This window comes from Schistocerca nitens, chromosome 5, assembly GCF_023898315.1.
Source record: "Schistocerca nitens isolate TAMUIC-IGC-003100 chromosome 5, iqSchNite1.1, whole genome shotgun sequence".
NCBI lineage: Eukaryota > Metazoa > Arthropoda > Insecta > Orthoptera > Acrididae > Schistocerca > Schistocerca nitens.
Genome location: NC_064618.1, coordinates 317,892,371 through 317,905,974, shown reverse-complemented (window position 1 = coordinate 317,905,974; position 13,604 = coordinate 317,892,371). Strand labels below are relative to the sequence as shown.

General features: G+C 40.5%; 1 protein-coding gene across 1 annotated transcript in view; it reads left to right on the top strand.

Annotated features, from left to right (window-relative positions):
- The window catches only part of LOC126259756 (5-formyltetrahydrofolate cyclo-ligase-like), a 152,029-nt gene that overhangs the window by 23,923 nt on the left and 114,502 nt on the right, over window positions 1-13,604 (top strand). The window contains exon 2 of the mRNA XM_049956748.1: window positions 8,978-9,091. Within this exon, the coding sequence (XP_049812705.1) occupies window positions 8,978-9,091 (114 nt within the window). The remainder of the gene's footprint in view (window positions 1-8,977; window positions 9,092-13,604) is intronic.

The following is a 13,604-nucleotide window of genomic DNA, read 5'->3' as shown; positions in this document are numbered from 1 at the left end:
GCAAAACTTCATTCCACTTTGCAATGACACGAGTGCGACGGATTCTTGCGGATGATTGGTGGCTGTCTTTCAGAATGAGAACAGAAGAGTTGAAGATAAGGACTAATATTTTAGCTTAGTACGTATCCCCTTTTATATCTGTATATACCGTACGGCGCTCCAGTAAGAACACATCTGTGTAAAATTTCGGAGCAATCGGTAATGAACTTCCGCAGATTTAAGGGTTCGGACAAACGAATATTTACATGCAAATATTCGTTTGTTCAAAATCTTAAATCTCCAAAAGTTGATCGCCAGTTGCTTTGAAATGTTTACACAATGTTGCATTCGAATACACGCGAGTTCTTATATACCTATGCTTTTAAGAAAAAAAATATGCAAATAAATATGTATCATGTAAAGTTGAACCGTTATTACCAAAACTCTCGAGAAATCATTGACCGATTTACGTCAAAGCTTTACATTTACTCTAATGAACATTCGAACGGACAAGGGCTATTACATTGTGTTGACAAAGTTCATGTGGTACCTTGTAGTACCGTGTGGGAAGTCCTTTTGCCGCGGGTAGTGCAGCAACTCGACGTGGCATAGACTCAACAAGTCGCTCGAAGTCCCCTGCAGAGATATAGAACCATGCTGCCTTTATAACCATCCATAAGCGCGGAATTGTTACTGGTGCAGTATTTTGGCACGGATTTACTTCTCGATTATGTCTCATAAATGTTCGACTGGATTCGCGTCAGGCGATCTGGATGGTCAAATATTCATTCGAACTGTCTAGAACGTTCTTCAAACCAATTGCTAACAATTGTGGCCAAGTGACATGGTGCAGTGTCAAACTCCATCGTTGTTTGAAATCAAGAAGTTCGTGAATGGTTGCGAATGGTCCCCAAGTAGCCAAGCATGACCGATGATCCAGTTCAATCCATATAAACACAGCCCACACCGGTATGGACCCAATACTAGCTTGCACTGTGCCTTGTTGACAACCTGGGTCCAAGGCTTCGTGGGGTCTGCGCCACACTCGAACCCTACTATCAGATCTTACCGACAGGAATCGGGAATCATCCGACCGGGCCAAGTTCTTCCAGACTTCTAGGGTCCAACAGATATGGTGTATGGTGTCAGGCAAATCCAACACCTTCCATGAAAACCCTGACATGATAAGCAAATCCAGTAGTATGTCACATAACTCCGAATAAATCATGACATTAAATTAACCAAAGTAATACGAGTAACGAGTGAGCAAATGGAATACTACAGGCTAACACAAGAATGCCTAAATGCATGTCATACTTTCCCAGCGTGAGACAGACGCAGTTCCGAGGGGAGAAACGAGAACAGAAGCCGAGAGCAGAACCATGTTAAGATAGAAGGCCCTACGATAAGGGACGGACACCCACGTCGCCAGCTAACCACCAGGACCACCCCCCAGCCCATGTTAAAAGCTAGAGCCCTCCAGAAGAACAGTATAGATCTTACAATAGCACAAAAAGGGCCACACCAGCCGCAAGTTTTAGCGTGAGACTTTTTCGCGTCTCTGTTACGTTGCAAACTTTAAAAACATTGCCTCACCACGAAAAGTATAACGTTTCTCATTGGATAGACAGAATTTTTGTAGGCAGAGCTTAAGGTTAACATTGAGACCCTGATTGGTCAGATGAAAACACAGCCAGATAGTTTTTTTTAAACCAACTTCGGTAAATTGTAGTAAGGAGAAGTTAAGGAAGGAGTTGCTTCAGAGACGGCGAGATGTATGGAGCTGTGCCGGCCGCCGCCCCCTGACGAACACAGACAAGTTAATGAGCGCACGCGATGTCGCATTTTTGAGCGCATAAGGCTTCACTCAGAACTGCAGAAGTCTCATCTGTTACATCCCATTTTTAAGTAATACTAGTGTCGATCGTCAATTGAAGCTCATGGTATTCACATTTGCTACGTAAGTTAAAATGTGAAACACGATGATTTTTCTGTTATATAATTATTGAGAAGCCACATCAGCCACTGTAATTTACGACAAGTTAGATAAGTAATTAAAGGTAATTGAGGGTCACTGTAGACCATTTTGATAGTTTTCTGTTTTGTGAAACTTAATTTAAACTTAGATTATAGATGTGATATGGCATAGGTCATCCTTCGATCCATTATAGAACTTGGAAACCCATTCAGGGAATATTTGTTAACATTTTTGTTGAACGCAGTTGGTTTTTATCATCCTGTATTAAAACATTTCCTTTTATCAATAGCGCAATTTATAAACAATGTTTTGTAAGTAGAATAAAATTTCCAATGGTAAACTTAACTGCTTTTTCGACGTTATTTTACCAGATAACTAAAAATAGGAAAGCCTTGAACCCCTTCCACTAGGGGACTGATAACCACAGCAGTTGAGTCCCATAGTGCTCAGAGCCATTTGAACCATTTGAACCCCTTCCACTAAATGTAGTTAGTATTAAGATACTTTTACAGTGAGTGCAGTGGAGCTGACGCTGAAATCCTTAAGTATTTGGTTATATCATCGCTAGTCTCACTGAACTCTTCTGAAGTCTACATGTCATGTGTGGTCTGGCGTCTCCTTACCAGTAACAGGTCCCAGGTTCAAACTAGTCAGTTCCCTAAAAAACACGCTCAGAGCATCGTTGCGCGAAAGTGGTAGGGAGACATGACATAGAACAACAGACACCACGCAGAATGTTAGAGAATGGCGACCCTGCCAGGATGGTAAAATACCATGATTGAAGGTCGCCCACATGCCTAACTAGGTCAGAAAAATATCCTGTAAAAAAATTTTCGTAATAAAAAAAAATTTTTTTTAAAGGCATAAATAGTTGAAAACAGTAGCTGCAGCGATAGATGGTAATAAAGTATTCAATAGAAAGTGAGACATTCTAGCAGAGACAATAGCATAATTTAGTTATGAATTTTAATATTGTTAGAATTAATTTTTCTCCTCAATGCAAGCGCACAGGCGGCGGATACATCGTTGACAAGTTGGTTCTGACCCAACAAGTAAGTGAATGGATTGTCAGTCTTGGGTATAATAAGTGTCGTGTGAACAAAAAGTTTATGAAACGCGTGAGATCGTATGAGCGAATGTTGACTCGAAGTAGGGCGCGTGAATTGCTTTTAAAACAGAAAATAAGGGATTCGGAAAGATTAGCAATGGCAGATCGAGAACTTGACCGAATTGAAGTAGAGACCCAACATGAAGACGGACAGAGAATAGAAGACAGTACAACAGACGATGCAGTATCGCGAGAAATAGGACAGATAATGCACCATAACGAGGATAATGTACGTCAAGGCATAGAAAACATAAGTCAGCATACGACAGAGGAGCAGGAAAGTAGACAGACAGTTGATGAAGATTCTAACTTGCGCCTTGAATACGTAGAACCCATAGTACAAGTAATCAGAGCTCCCTCACCACAGAGTACAAGGAATGCTAGCAGAAACGTGTCACAGCACAGTTCAATGCAATCGGTTGCGAACCAACACTTGGGCGAAAACACAGAGCGTAGGAAGTCGGAAGAAAACGCAATCGGACCCACCAATCTGGCAGAATTATTACAACAAATTACGGAAACCATGACAAGGCAAAATAAAGACATAGCGAACCAAATTCAAATTCAGAATGCAGAAAACACGAGAAAAACGCGTGAGATTAAAGAACAAACCAAAAAAATTCGGTTACACCTAAGTAATATTGAAGACGAGGCAAAAGAATCTCGAGAAGTGATAGGAAACTTAGTAACAGGTCACAATCAATTGAGAACAGACATTGACAAGGTACAAGCGGACGTACAAAGATTGCGTAATGACACTCAGGACGAGATCAAAACATTACGTAACAACACCCAGGGAGAAGTCAAGAAACTAGAGAAACAGATAAACGTAATTACTAGAAAAGCAGCAGGTACAGCGCGTGAAATTGTTGAAAACAGTGTGTTACGCAAATGTATCACAAAAGCAGCGCTGAAAAGATATGATAACCGCATAGTCAAAATAGAAGCGCAAACGAAGCAACAATTTCAGAAATTGTGAACAGAGTTGTTGCAAACCATTGAAGGGCGTAGTGAACAGGATCGAACAAGCACTGAGTCTGCAACCACATCCGTATCTGTAACAGCACCGGAAAAACAAACAATTAACGAAGATATCATGCATTTGCGATTCCAATCACAGGCGGAAAGTAACATACGTGAAATCAGACAGCCTGCACCGCGGGTACGCGAAAGTTACAGTGGACAATATCCAATGGATCTACCACAACCGGAAAGAACGACGGGAGAAATGATCAGAAACAAAAGTGGCGAAGAATCGCGAATGTCATATGGAACTATGACGAAGTACGACAACGATCATTTCCTCACAGTCAGAAAATTTCAACACTTTCGAGAAGGAAACTCATTACATCCACGAACTTTTATTGATCAATTCCGAGTAGGATTACCAGAACACTGGACGCTAGCACACAAATTAGACTTTATATGTGCGCACATGTCAGGAACAGTCGCAGAAACCATGCAGAATGTTGCAACGACATGCCGATCGTACGAAGATTTCAGAGAGAAGTTTCTCTCACGATATTGGTCCAGCGAAGCACAGAACAGAGTGAAGTACGAATTATTACAGAACCCCTATTTTGAAAATTCAGGAGAGAAGAGTCCCGTGAAATTTTTCGAATTAATGGCAACGAAAAATCAATGCTTAGATGTACCATACAGTGACGGAGAGTTGATTAAATTATGCGCGATGAAGTTACCATTGAAATACCAGCAATCATTTGTAGGTCGCGGAGGCAATGACGTCGAAGCATTTAAAGGTATTCAAAGGGAACTAGAGTTCATATTTTCGGAAGATGACGTAAGAAAAAGTCGAAGCGCACGTGAAAACTAAACCAAAAAGCAGTGGAATCCACAAGACACAGTACGAAGAAAGAATAATTACGAACCACGTGATAACTTCGCACCAAGAAACGACAATAGATTTCAACAAAGAACCGGTTATGGATTTAGAAGATAATATGGCAATAACTATAATTCACCCAGGAACGGCAACAACTATTACAGAGGGAATAACGACAACCGGAACGGGTATTGGAGCGCCAATAGACCGACAAATTATCAACAAAGAAACCAATATCAACAGGCGGAGCAAGGAAAGATAATACAGATAGAAGAGGTGGATGTAAGACCACCAAACCCCGAAAAACGTTCGAATTGGCAGCTAAGCGCCCATGCCAAAGAGAATGACGCACCGACCCCGGACAATCGCAGCACCTTGAACAGAGAAGTAAATACCTTATCACGAGAAGAAGGAAGAAACAAATCCGCAGGGACCAGTTGAAAACGAAGACAGGAAAATAACAATATCGTGTTGGGACGAAATTAATTGGGAGAATGCTGACGAGGAAGATGAATTACCAGAGGCACGCCCAACGAATGTAGGAGGAAAGGACGAAGTAATGAGTATTGCAGAACTATTTGAGATGGAAACCAGGGAAAGCGAATTCAATGAGGATAATGCGCAGTCGACAGAAGTTGAAAATAAGTTACTAGTGGGCACACAACCCAACGTATATAATGAAGTTATGAAGCGATAATTAGAGCATTTAGATGCGATTATGTGGAAGTAGCGACGAAGAAGGCGAAGATAGACGAGGATGAGGAAAAAGTAGAGGATGTTGAAGAAAGCGTAAATGAAGGAAGAAATAGAGAAGAGGAAATAAAAGAGAGAGAAGTAGCAGTCGAAGCTTATCCTACAGAAAGTTCGAATTCACAAGGGAAATTTCTAAAAAGACTCATGTATGATTCAGTGGAGGATTCGTTGATGCAAGAAGAAGAAGAACAGGACCAACCCTTTCAAATTCAACCAATTGTGAAGGCCATGGTAAAGCATATCCCAGTCAATATTGTAATTGATAGCGGAAGTGAACTGACTGCGATCTCAGAAAATTTATTCATGCAGTGTAATGCCAATGAGGAATTGCCAGTTCTGAAAACACGTAAGATTAAAGTAAGAGGTCCTATTAAAATGGTTAGAAGCCCAGGAGATGTCTGCTGCCACAGACAACTAACGCCAAATTTCGCCGCACTGTCCTAACGGGTGCCTATGTCCCACATTGATTTCTGCCGTTATTTCTTGCAGAGTCGCTTGTCTCTTAGCACTACAGCTCTACGCAAACGCCGCTGCTGTCGGTCCTTGAAAGAAAGCAATCGCGTTGTCCATGCTGAGTGGAAGTACCTGAAATTTGGTATTCTCTATACAATCTTGACACGGTGGATCTCAGAATATTGAATTCGTTAACGACTTTAGAAATGGAATGTCCCATGTGTCTAGCTACAAATCATTCTGCGTTCAAAGCCTGTTTATTCCCGTCATACTGCGGTAATCACGTGAAAAACCATTTCACGTGAATCACCTGAATACAAATGTCAGCTCCGGCAATGCACTTCGCTTTTATACCTCGTGTACGCAATACTACCGCCATCTGTATATGTGCATATCGCTATTCCATGACTTCTGGCCGGCCGCTGTGACCGAGCGCTTCTAGGCGCTGCAGTCTGGAACCGCGAGACCGCTACGGTCGCAGGTTCGAATCCTGCCTCAGGCACGGATGTGTGTGATGTCCTTAGGTTGGTTAGGTTTAAGTAGTTCTAAGTTCTAGGGGACTGATGACCTCAGAAATTAAGTCCCATAGTGCTCAGAGCCATTTGAACCATGACTTCTGTCACCTCAGCTGGAGTGCGGTTCACAACATCTTCAATTCACTGGTACTTTGCAAGAATAATTTTAATACGATAATTTCTCTTCTCAGACCTACCAGTTCACTTACATCATTCAGATTGTAATATTTCACTATCCAACTCAGATAGCGTTAGCCTTATTCATCGTCCTCTTGATAAATCCCCACCCAGATTTCCCCACTCAGAAATCAGAACGGGGAATTAGTTTACATCTGGAGTGTTTTGTGAAGGAAATAGTAATCACTAACAGACTGTTCTACAGACTGCATATACATGAGGGTTTAACGCCCAGTTGCGATTTCTTTTTCCGTCGGTCTATTTTCTCTAACAGCTCATCCTATCGACAGGGGAAATGTACATCATAGTACAAAATGTAATAGTATTTTTGCTACTGATGATAGAATGGAAAATTGAAAATAGGTACTGTGTGAAAGCAAAGAAAGATGCAGTGGTCATAGCTGCATTTGTACAGAGTGTCCCAGGACGCACAGTAAACACTTGAGAAGACTAATTCGAATAAAACAACCCATATAATACACGTTCAATTATTAGTTCAAAAATGGTGCAAATGGCTCTAAGCACTGTCGGACTTAACATCTGAGGTCATCAGTCCCATAGACTTAGAACTACTTAAACCTAACTAACCTAAGGACATCACACACATCCATGCCCGAGGCAGGATTCGAACCTGCGACCGTAGCATCAGCACGGTTCCGGACTGAAGCGCCTAGAACCGCTCGGCCACCAATTATTAGTGGTTACAGAGATACAACAATTTGACTGAATCGCAAACAAATACTCACGGAAAATGCTAAGCAGACGCAAATAATTAATCTCACAGCTGATTTCATAAATTTCATCTCCGAATTCAGTCCTCCGTGGAATCCTCATAATAACATAGTTTATAGCTCCTCCAAAGTCGTTTTAGTCTTTCTTTTATGAGGGCACAAGTTTTAATAATCAGACCGATCAATTCGTCTCTTGTGTTTACTTTTTGTTTGTAAATATATCCTTTGTCCGCCTTCGTAGCGTAGCGGTAGGCTTACCGCCCATCACGCAGGGGGCCCGGGTTTGATTCCCGGCAAGGGACCGAGTGTTGTGTGTCGTTGATCATCATTTTCATCATCAGTGACACGCAAGTCGCCGAAGTGGCGTTAACTAAAAGGGACTTGCAATACGGCGGCCGAACTCCCCCGAATGGGGCCTCCCGGCCAACAATGCCATACGATTATTTCATTCCAATATTTCCTTTTAGTCATGCCCACAGGCAATATTGAAGGGGTAAGGCCCCGGAAACGTTAGGTTTAGATGATGTGACACTTGACGAGTAGAATATGCGAGGCCCCGTCTTGCTGGAAGAACATACTCATTCTTGTAGTCAATCCGGAAAGTTCGTTTTAAATAGTCTAGACAACGCAGCCCTCTAAGAAGATGTTTAAATACAATATAGTCTAGTAGTCCAAAAAACCACAGTCACATTTAAAAAACTGAATAAATGCAAATTCATACTCAAATTCATGACGTGAATTTCAAAAGAAAATGAAAATCGATAAATATTTATCTACGTAATAGGCTGCGTCTCTGTAAACAATTAAAGTTGACCATATGTTATATGGAATCTTTTATTGGAGTTAATATATACTTCCACCTCCCAAAATATTTACTATTCCTCCTGAGATATCCTGTATAACTTAATTTTATGTTTGTCTTGACCACAAATATTCTGTTAATGTCCTGATGAGTTGGGGCCACTGGCCACCTCCATAAAAACTTAAAAATAGATTGATACAAAGTATTTGGTTAACGTTGTCAGTAAAAATCATAATTCGTCAGGGCGCTGATGACCGTGATATCGAGCGCCCCCTCAACCAAACTAATCATCATCAAAAATCATAAGTGCAAATAGTAACTATAAAATTCCCCTAATATTAGCGAAGATCCAACAATGTAGGCGGTCGCTCAATTACAGGCAGTTGCCGGGGTGCTGCCCCCGTCAACATGCGGCCCTAACTATTTATGGAAATGCAAAATTCTCTGTGTTAAAGTTCATTCTGAACAGACTATGTGCTCCAGGCCCTCTTCAATGCATTCGCGTAAGTGTGTGTGTGGATCATTAGCGTAGGCCTAAATAATTTAAACTGTCTTAAATTTAAATTTCATATTCAGTTTTTACCGTAAATTACGATAGTATGTTGTAGACTGTAAAGTACGAATTCTTTGCTTTGCAGATGAAAGCCACCCTCAAGGCGGCGAAGAACGCCGTCCGGAGGCAAATGAAGAGCGTCATTGGCGCGCTCACTACAGAAGAGAAGCTGCGCCAATCACAGATCGTCACCAACATGGTGGGTTTAGATTAAACGTATGTGACTGAGCTATAGATAGATACGCACACACACACACACACACACACACACACACACACACAGAGAGAGAGAGAGAGAGAGAGAGAGAGAGAGAGAGAGAGAGAGAGAGGCTGAAAGATTGTAACTCTAATTTGCTTTGCTGAATAGCGTAAGATTGTGACTTGAATTTGGTATGCTGAAATCGGGTGCTAATTAGACCATGAAAGCGGTTTAAAACTGTGAGCTGTCTTGGGAGGTTAACCGAGCGTTTACTGGGCCACTGTTTCAGCAGGTAACTAGTCTAGGTATACCACATTACCAATCAGACTAACATTGATTATAATCTTTTACAGTCATACAACAACCGGTAATATATCTATATATAAAAAGGAGAATTTAAATAAAAAGAAAGAATTCAGTTTATATTTGCAAATTTATTTTTAAAGATTGTTCATTGAAATTTCAGCATATTATACGTGAGTTATAAGCGAGCTGGTGCCTTATTTACGATTGTGAGACTGTGAGATTGGAATATTACGGAACACATAAAATATGGAGTCAAGATTGGGAGACTGGATACAACACTGCATTCATAAAACAACACACAAAGAACATTGAAACGCATGCAAGAGAAAGTTAATCACTACAAACAGATTCAAATTTTTTACCCAAAGAATTTCCGTTCGAAGCACAATCCTGTCCGTCATGTAATTACCACACACTGGTATACTAAATTCACATTAAATCTTTGTGAAATCTTCCCAAGAAGAATAGCTGATGGCTACTTTGGTGATTACACCACATGCTCCACGTGGTCAACTTGGTTTACAGAAAGCGTATAACTCCACAATAATTTAGATAATAAAAATAAATTAGATCAAAAAGCAAATTACAAAACAAAAACCTCGAACTGGTTACTAACGTCCTACTATTAACCTGATGGGTCAAACAGTTATATAAGCACGTGGTACTGGTCTCACAAAGTACACGCCACGTGGGTTGAACATAAAGAAAAGTTGGTATATTCAAAATCTTTTCAAGACGATACGTTATAATCACACAAGCATTTGCATTTAAGATTGATCTTACTTAGAGTTACTGACCAACACGTGGTTCCACTTTACTCACAAAGTAGTAACAAAGCAACTACCGCGAATTAATCTGAACTGGACACGAGAATTACACTCCGCTGCAATTAAAGATAACCTTAGCTATTTTAAAGCTAACCCGAAATAAAATGATTAAATTCTCAGTTAACCTGAACTTAACAAATCCATTGTCCTATGGACTTAACAGACACGCGCTTGGCCGGAGATCTTACCACTTCAGACGCTCGGCTGCAACTCTCCAACTGCTTACTCTCCAGCTGCCAGACTCCCACTGAACTACCCAGCGTGCTCCTGAGAGTCGCTCACAAAGACAAACGGAAGGCGCCAGAGGGGCAGCTTCCTATACCAACATGACAGGGGACGGACCGGACCATACTAAGAATGGAAACCTCTCTGCTTTTAGGAACCGTAGCTACCTGTTTCAACGTTGGTCCTACTGTTCTCTAGCAGACAGCCTTGTCTGCTACCCTCAAGCATGCAGCTACAAACACATTTGATCATTCATCCTCTCACACAGAAGGGAAGGGGGATGACAGTATCTTATCATACACAGTATATAAAAGAGAGCGGATGTAGGTTCCGTATGAGACTGTGTGACATGAATTACATATAAGAATTACATATAAACTGTGCTTTAAAGTGTAGTAGTGTGAGAGATCGTTCTTGTTTACGTGTAAAAGTAACACGTTCCACTACTCAGTCTCCTCCCAGATAGTCAGAAACGCCACAGTAAATTTAGAAGAGGAATTTATTCCTTAAAAGACAACAAATTTGAGAAATTAAACATGAAAGGAATCCAACAGAGACCTTTCATAACCCCAACGCTCCGGGAAAAGACTGTGCAGGGAATTTTCTGGCCATGCTAGGACATTCCCAAGCAGGCTTCTCACACCCTACTTAAACCAAAAGTGTAAAGAAAAAGGCAAAAGGTCACCAGCTACTTGCTAAAAAACAATAATTTCAAACATCTTTACAATCTACCAATTTCAAAGAGAGAAAAATAAAAACACACAATCTGTGACACCTATTTAAAAGATCATGTAGACCTAAATCGGTCAGCAAGTAAAAACAATGGTTCCTGTGTCATTAATATGAAAACAATTTCTGGTTGTTACCCTTATGGAGTTCACCAGTATTTGCTCATTGCAAGAGCCAACTGATCACAGGCAAATTTATGACTGTTTATTAACAGGCAAAATTTATGAAAATAGCAAAGGTGCCACAGCAATTAAAAAAAGAACATCAAATAACATCAGTATCATAAAGTAGAACATTACAATGCACAATTCGCAAAAGCAAAAAAATCGACAAAAAAAACCTGTTTTACTAAGTGGTTATCGCAAAAAAAATTTCTATACCTTATAAAACTAATAATCTGTAGGATTAACCTAACTATGTGGCACTAATTTAATCACTCTACAATATTTCAGTTAGTTAGCAAACAATGAGCACTGTGTCATTATACTGAAAGTACAATAATTGTGTGATTGTTACCCTTAAGGGGTTCCTCACAATAAATATGCCCCATGCAAGGGCTAATCGATCACAGTCCAATGAGAATGAATAGCTATCTGACTCATAAAGGAAGCAGTGCCACAGCAATGAATTTTCGAAACAAAATATCACAGATCCAATACCTAACACAAGAACAAACATTGATCAATAAAACAGTACAATAGTCAACATCTAAAACAAAACACCGATAAATAAAACACCTGCAAAATACAATAGTCAAAGTTTTTTAAAAAAAATATAGAACACCTGCAAAATACATGAGTCAAAGTTTAATAAAGACCAATAAATCGAGTCCCTGCAAAACACACGAGTCAAAGTTTCTGTGACAGAAACACACGTATATGCATTGAACTAAGAACCGTATAATCACTGTTCACTAATACACTCACTAGTTCCACTGTTCCGCGGCACAATATAAGTGGAGGGGGAGGGGGTTCGTCGCCGCAGCTGTCAGTAGGGATTTTTGTCCATCTGTTGCGTGCGATCCCGCCGTCTCTGCCCTCTCATGAAGTTTCTCTTGTGTCACGTACATCTCGATTTTGTTCCATGTTTGTATTGTCAAATTCGTGTGGTATCCTCTATTGACATGCCAGGTTGATATTCTTGGGCAAGGATGACACTTCAATGGCTCTTCTTTTGTGTCACCCTTAGCGACCAGAGAACATCGAACCATGAATTACTGTCGCTTGACAGTGGGCATCCGTCAGGAAATGTCGATAGGCGTCGTTGACGTCTGCAAGTTTCTTTGGACAGTACCTGTCAAAAGGCTCCACGCCCCTTGTGTTGTTTCTCCGCGGCCGTCTCGTCACGGTCGCGTGCGTTGCCAGGAGATGGATTTCCGCGCGGTGGACCGCTCGCCCATCTCAGGTCATTCCCTTCAGCTAGGGTCGCGCGGGGCGGCCGCCCATTAGCTGCAGGTATAAGGAAAGTGTTTGCGGCGTCCCATCCTTCTTTTGTTGTCGGCCGCGCTCCCAAAGTGGCCTGGCTGACAGCGTGTCCCGCTGGGAAACCCGCCAGTTTACAACTAGTCCGGCTGCTCCCGCTGTCTCTTAAGAGTTTTGCCGGTTCGCTTTCACGTTCTCAACTGCATTCACAGAAATTTTTCATCATTCTTATGTGATTACACAATGTCATACATAATACCACTTAGTATTGTCTTTCACAATTTTTAACACAATTTTTAAGAACAAAGTTAGATGAATCGACAATATAAAATTAAAAGTTAAATGACTTGACAATATAAAAAATAAAAGTGAAATGACTTTACAATGTAAAAATAAAAATTAAATGAACTGACAATATAATATTTAAATCCACATCACTAATGTGGTTCACTTGTGTTTTAATAAATCAGATGCCACTTATTAATTCACTACAATGAATAGGGTTATGCCTTGCGCAAGTATAGGTCAGGACAGCATAGGGTTCGCATGTTATTTACACACACACACACACACACATGCACACCTGTTGTCTATTCTACAAACTAACTACCCCTAAACATGCATTACTCAATATTCTACTTCTATCCACTACTAATTATCCAACAAGCTACTTCAATGCTATTTCAACACCGTGTATATACCACTACAACATTTTTTTACTTCGTACTCTTCTTGACGCTCGCTGCCTACGTCTTGTCACATGATAAATATGGAGAAACTTTCCTTAAACATACACAGTAAAAAAAAAAAAAAAACAATGGTTATTTACACGCAAAAACATTTATACCAGTTCTCACACCTGAAAAGAGACTCGCAATTATACATTTGTCATACTCATAGATTCACACATAAAACAGCAAGAAAATTTCATCTAAAATTACGTTATTACAAGACTTAATCACACAGATGGCTCTGAGAAGGTAAAATATTTTAATTATACAGGTT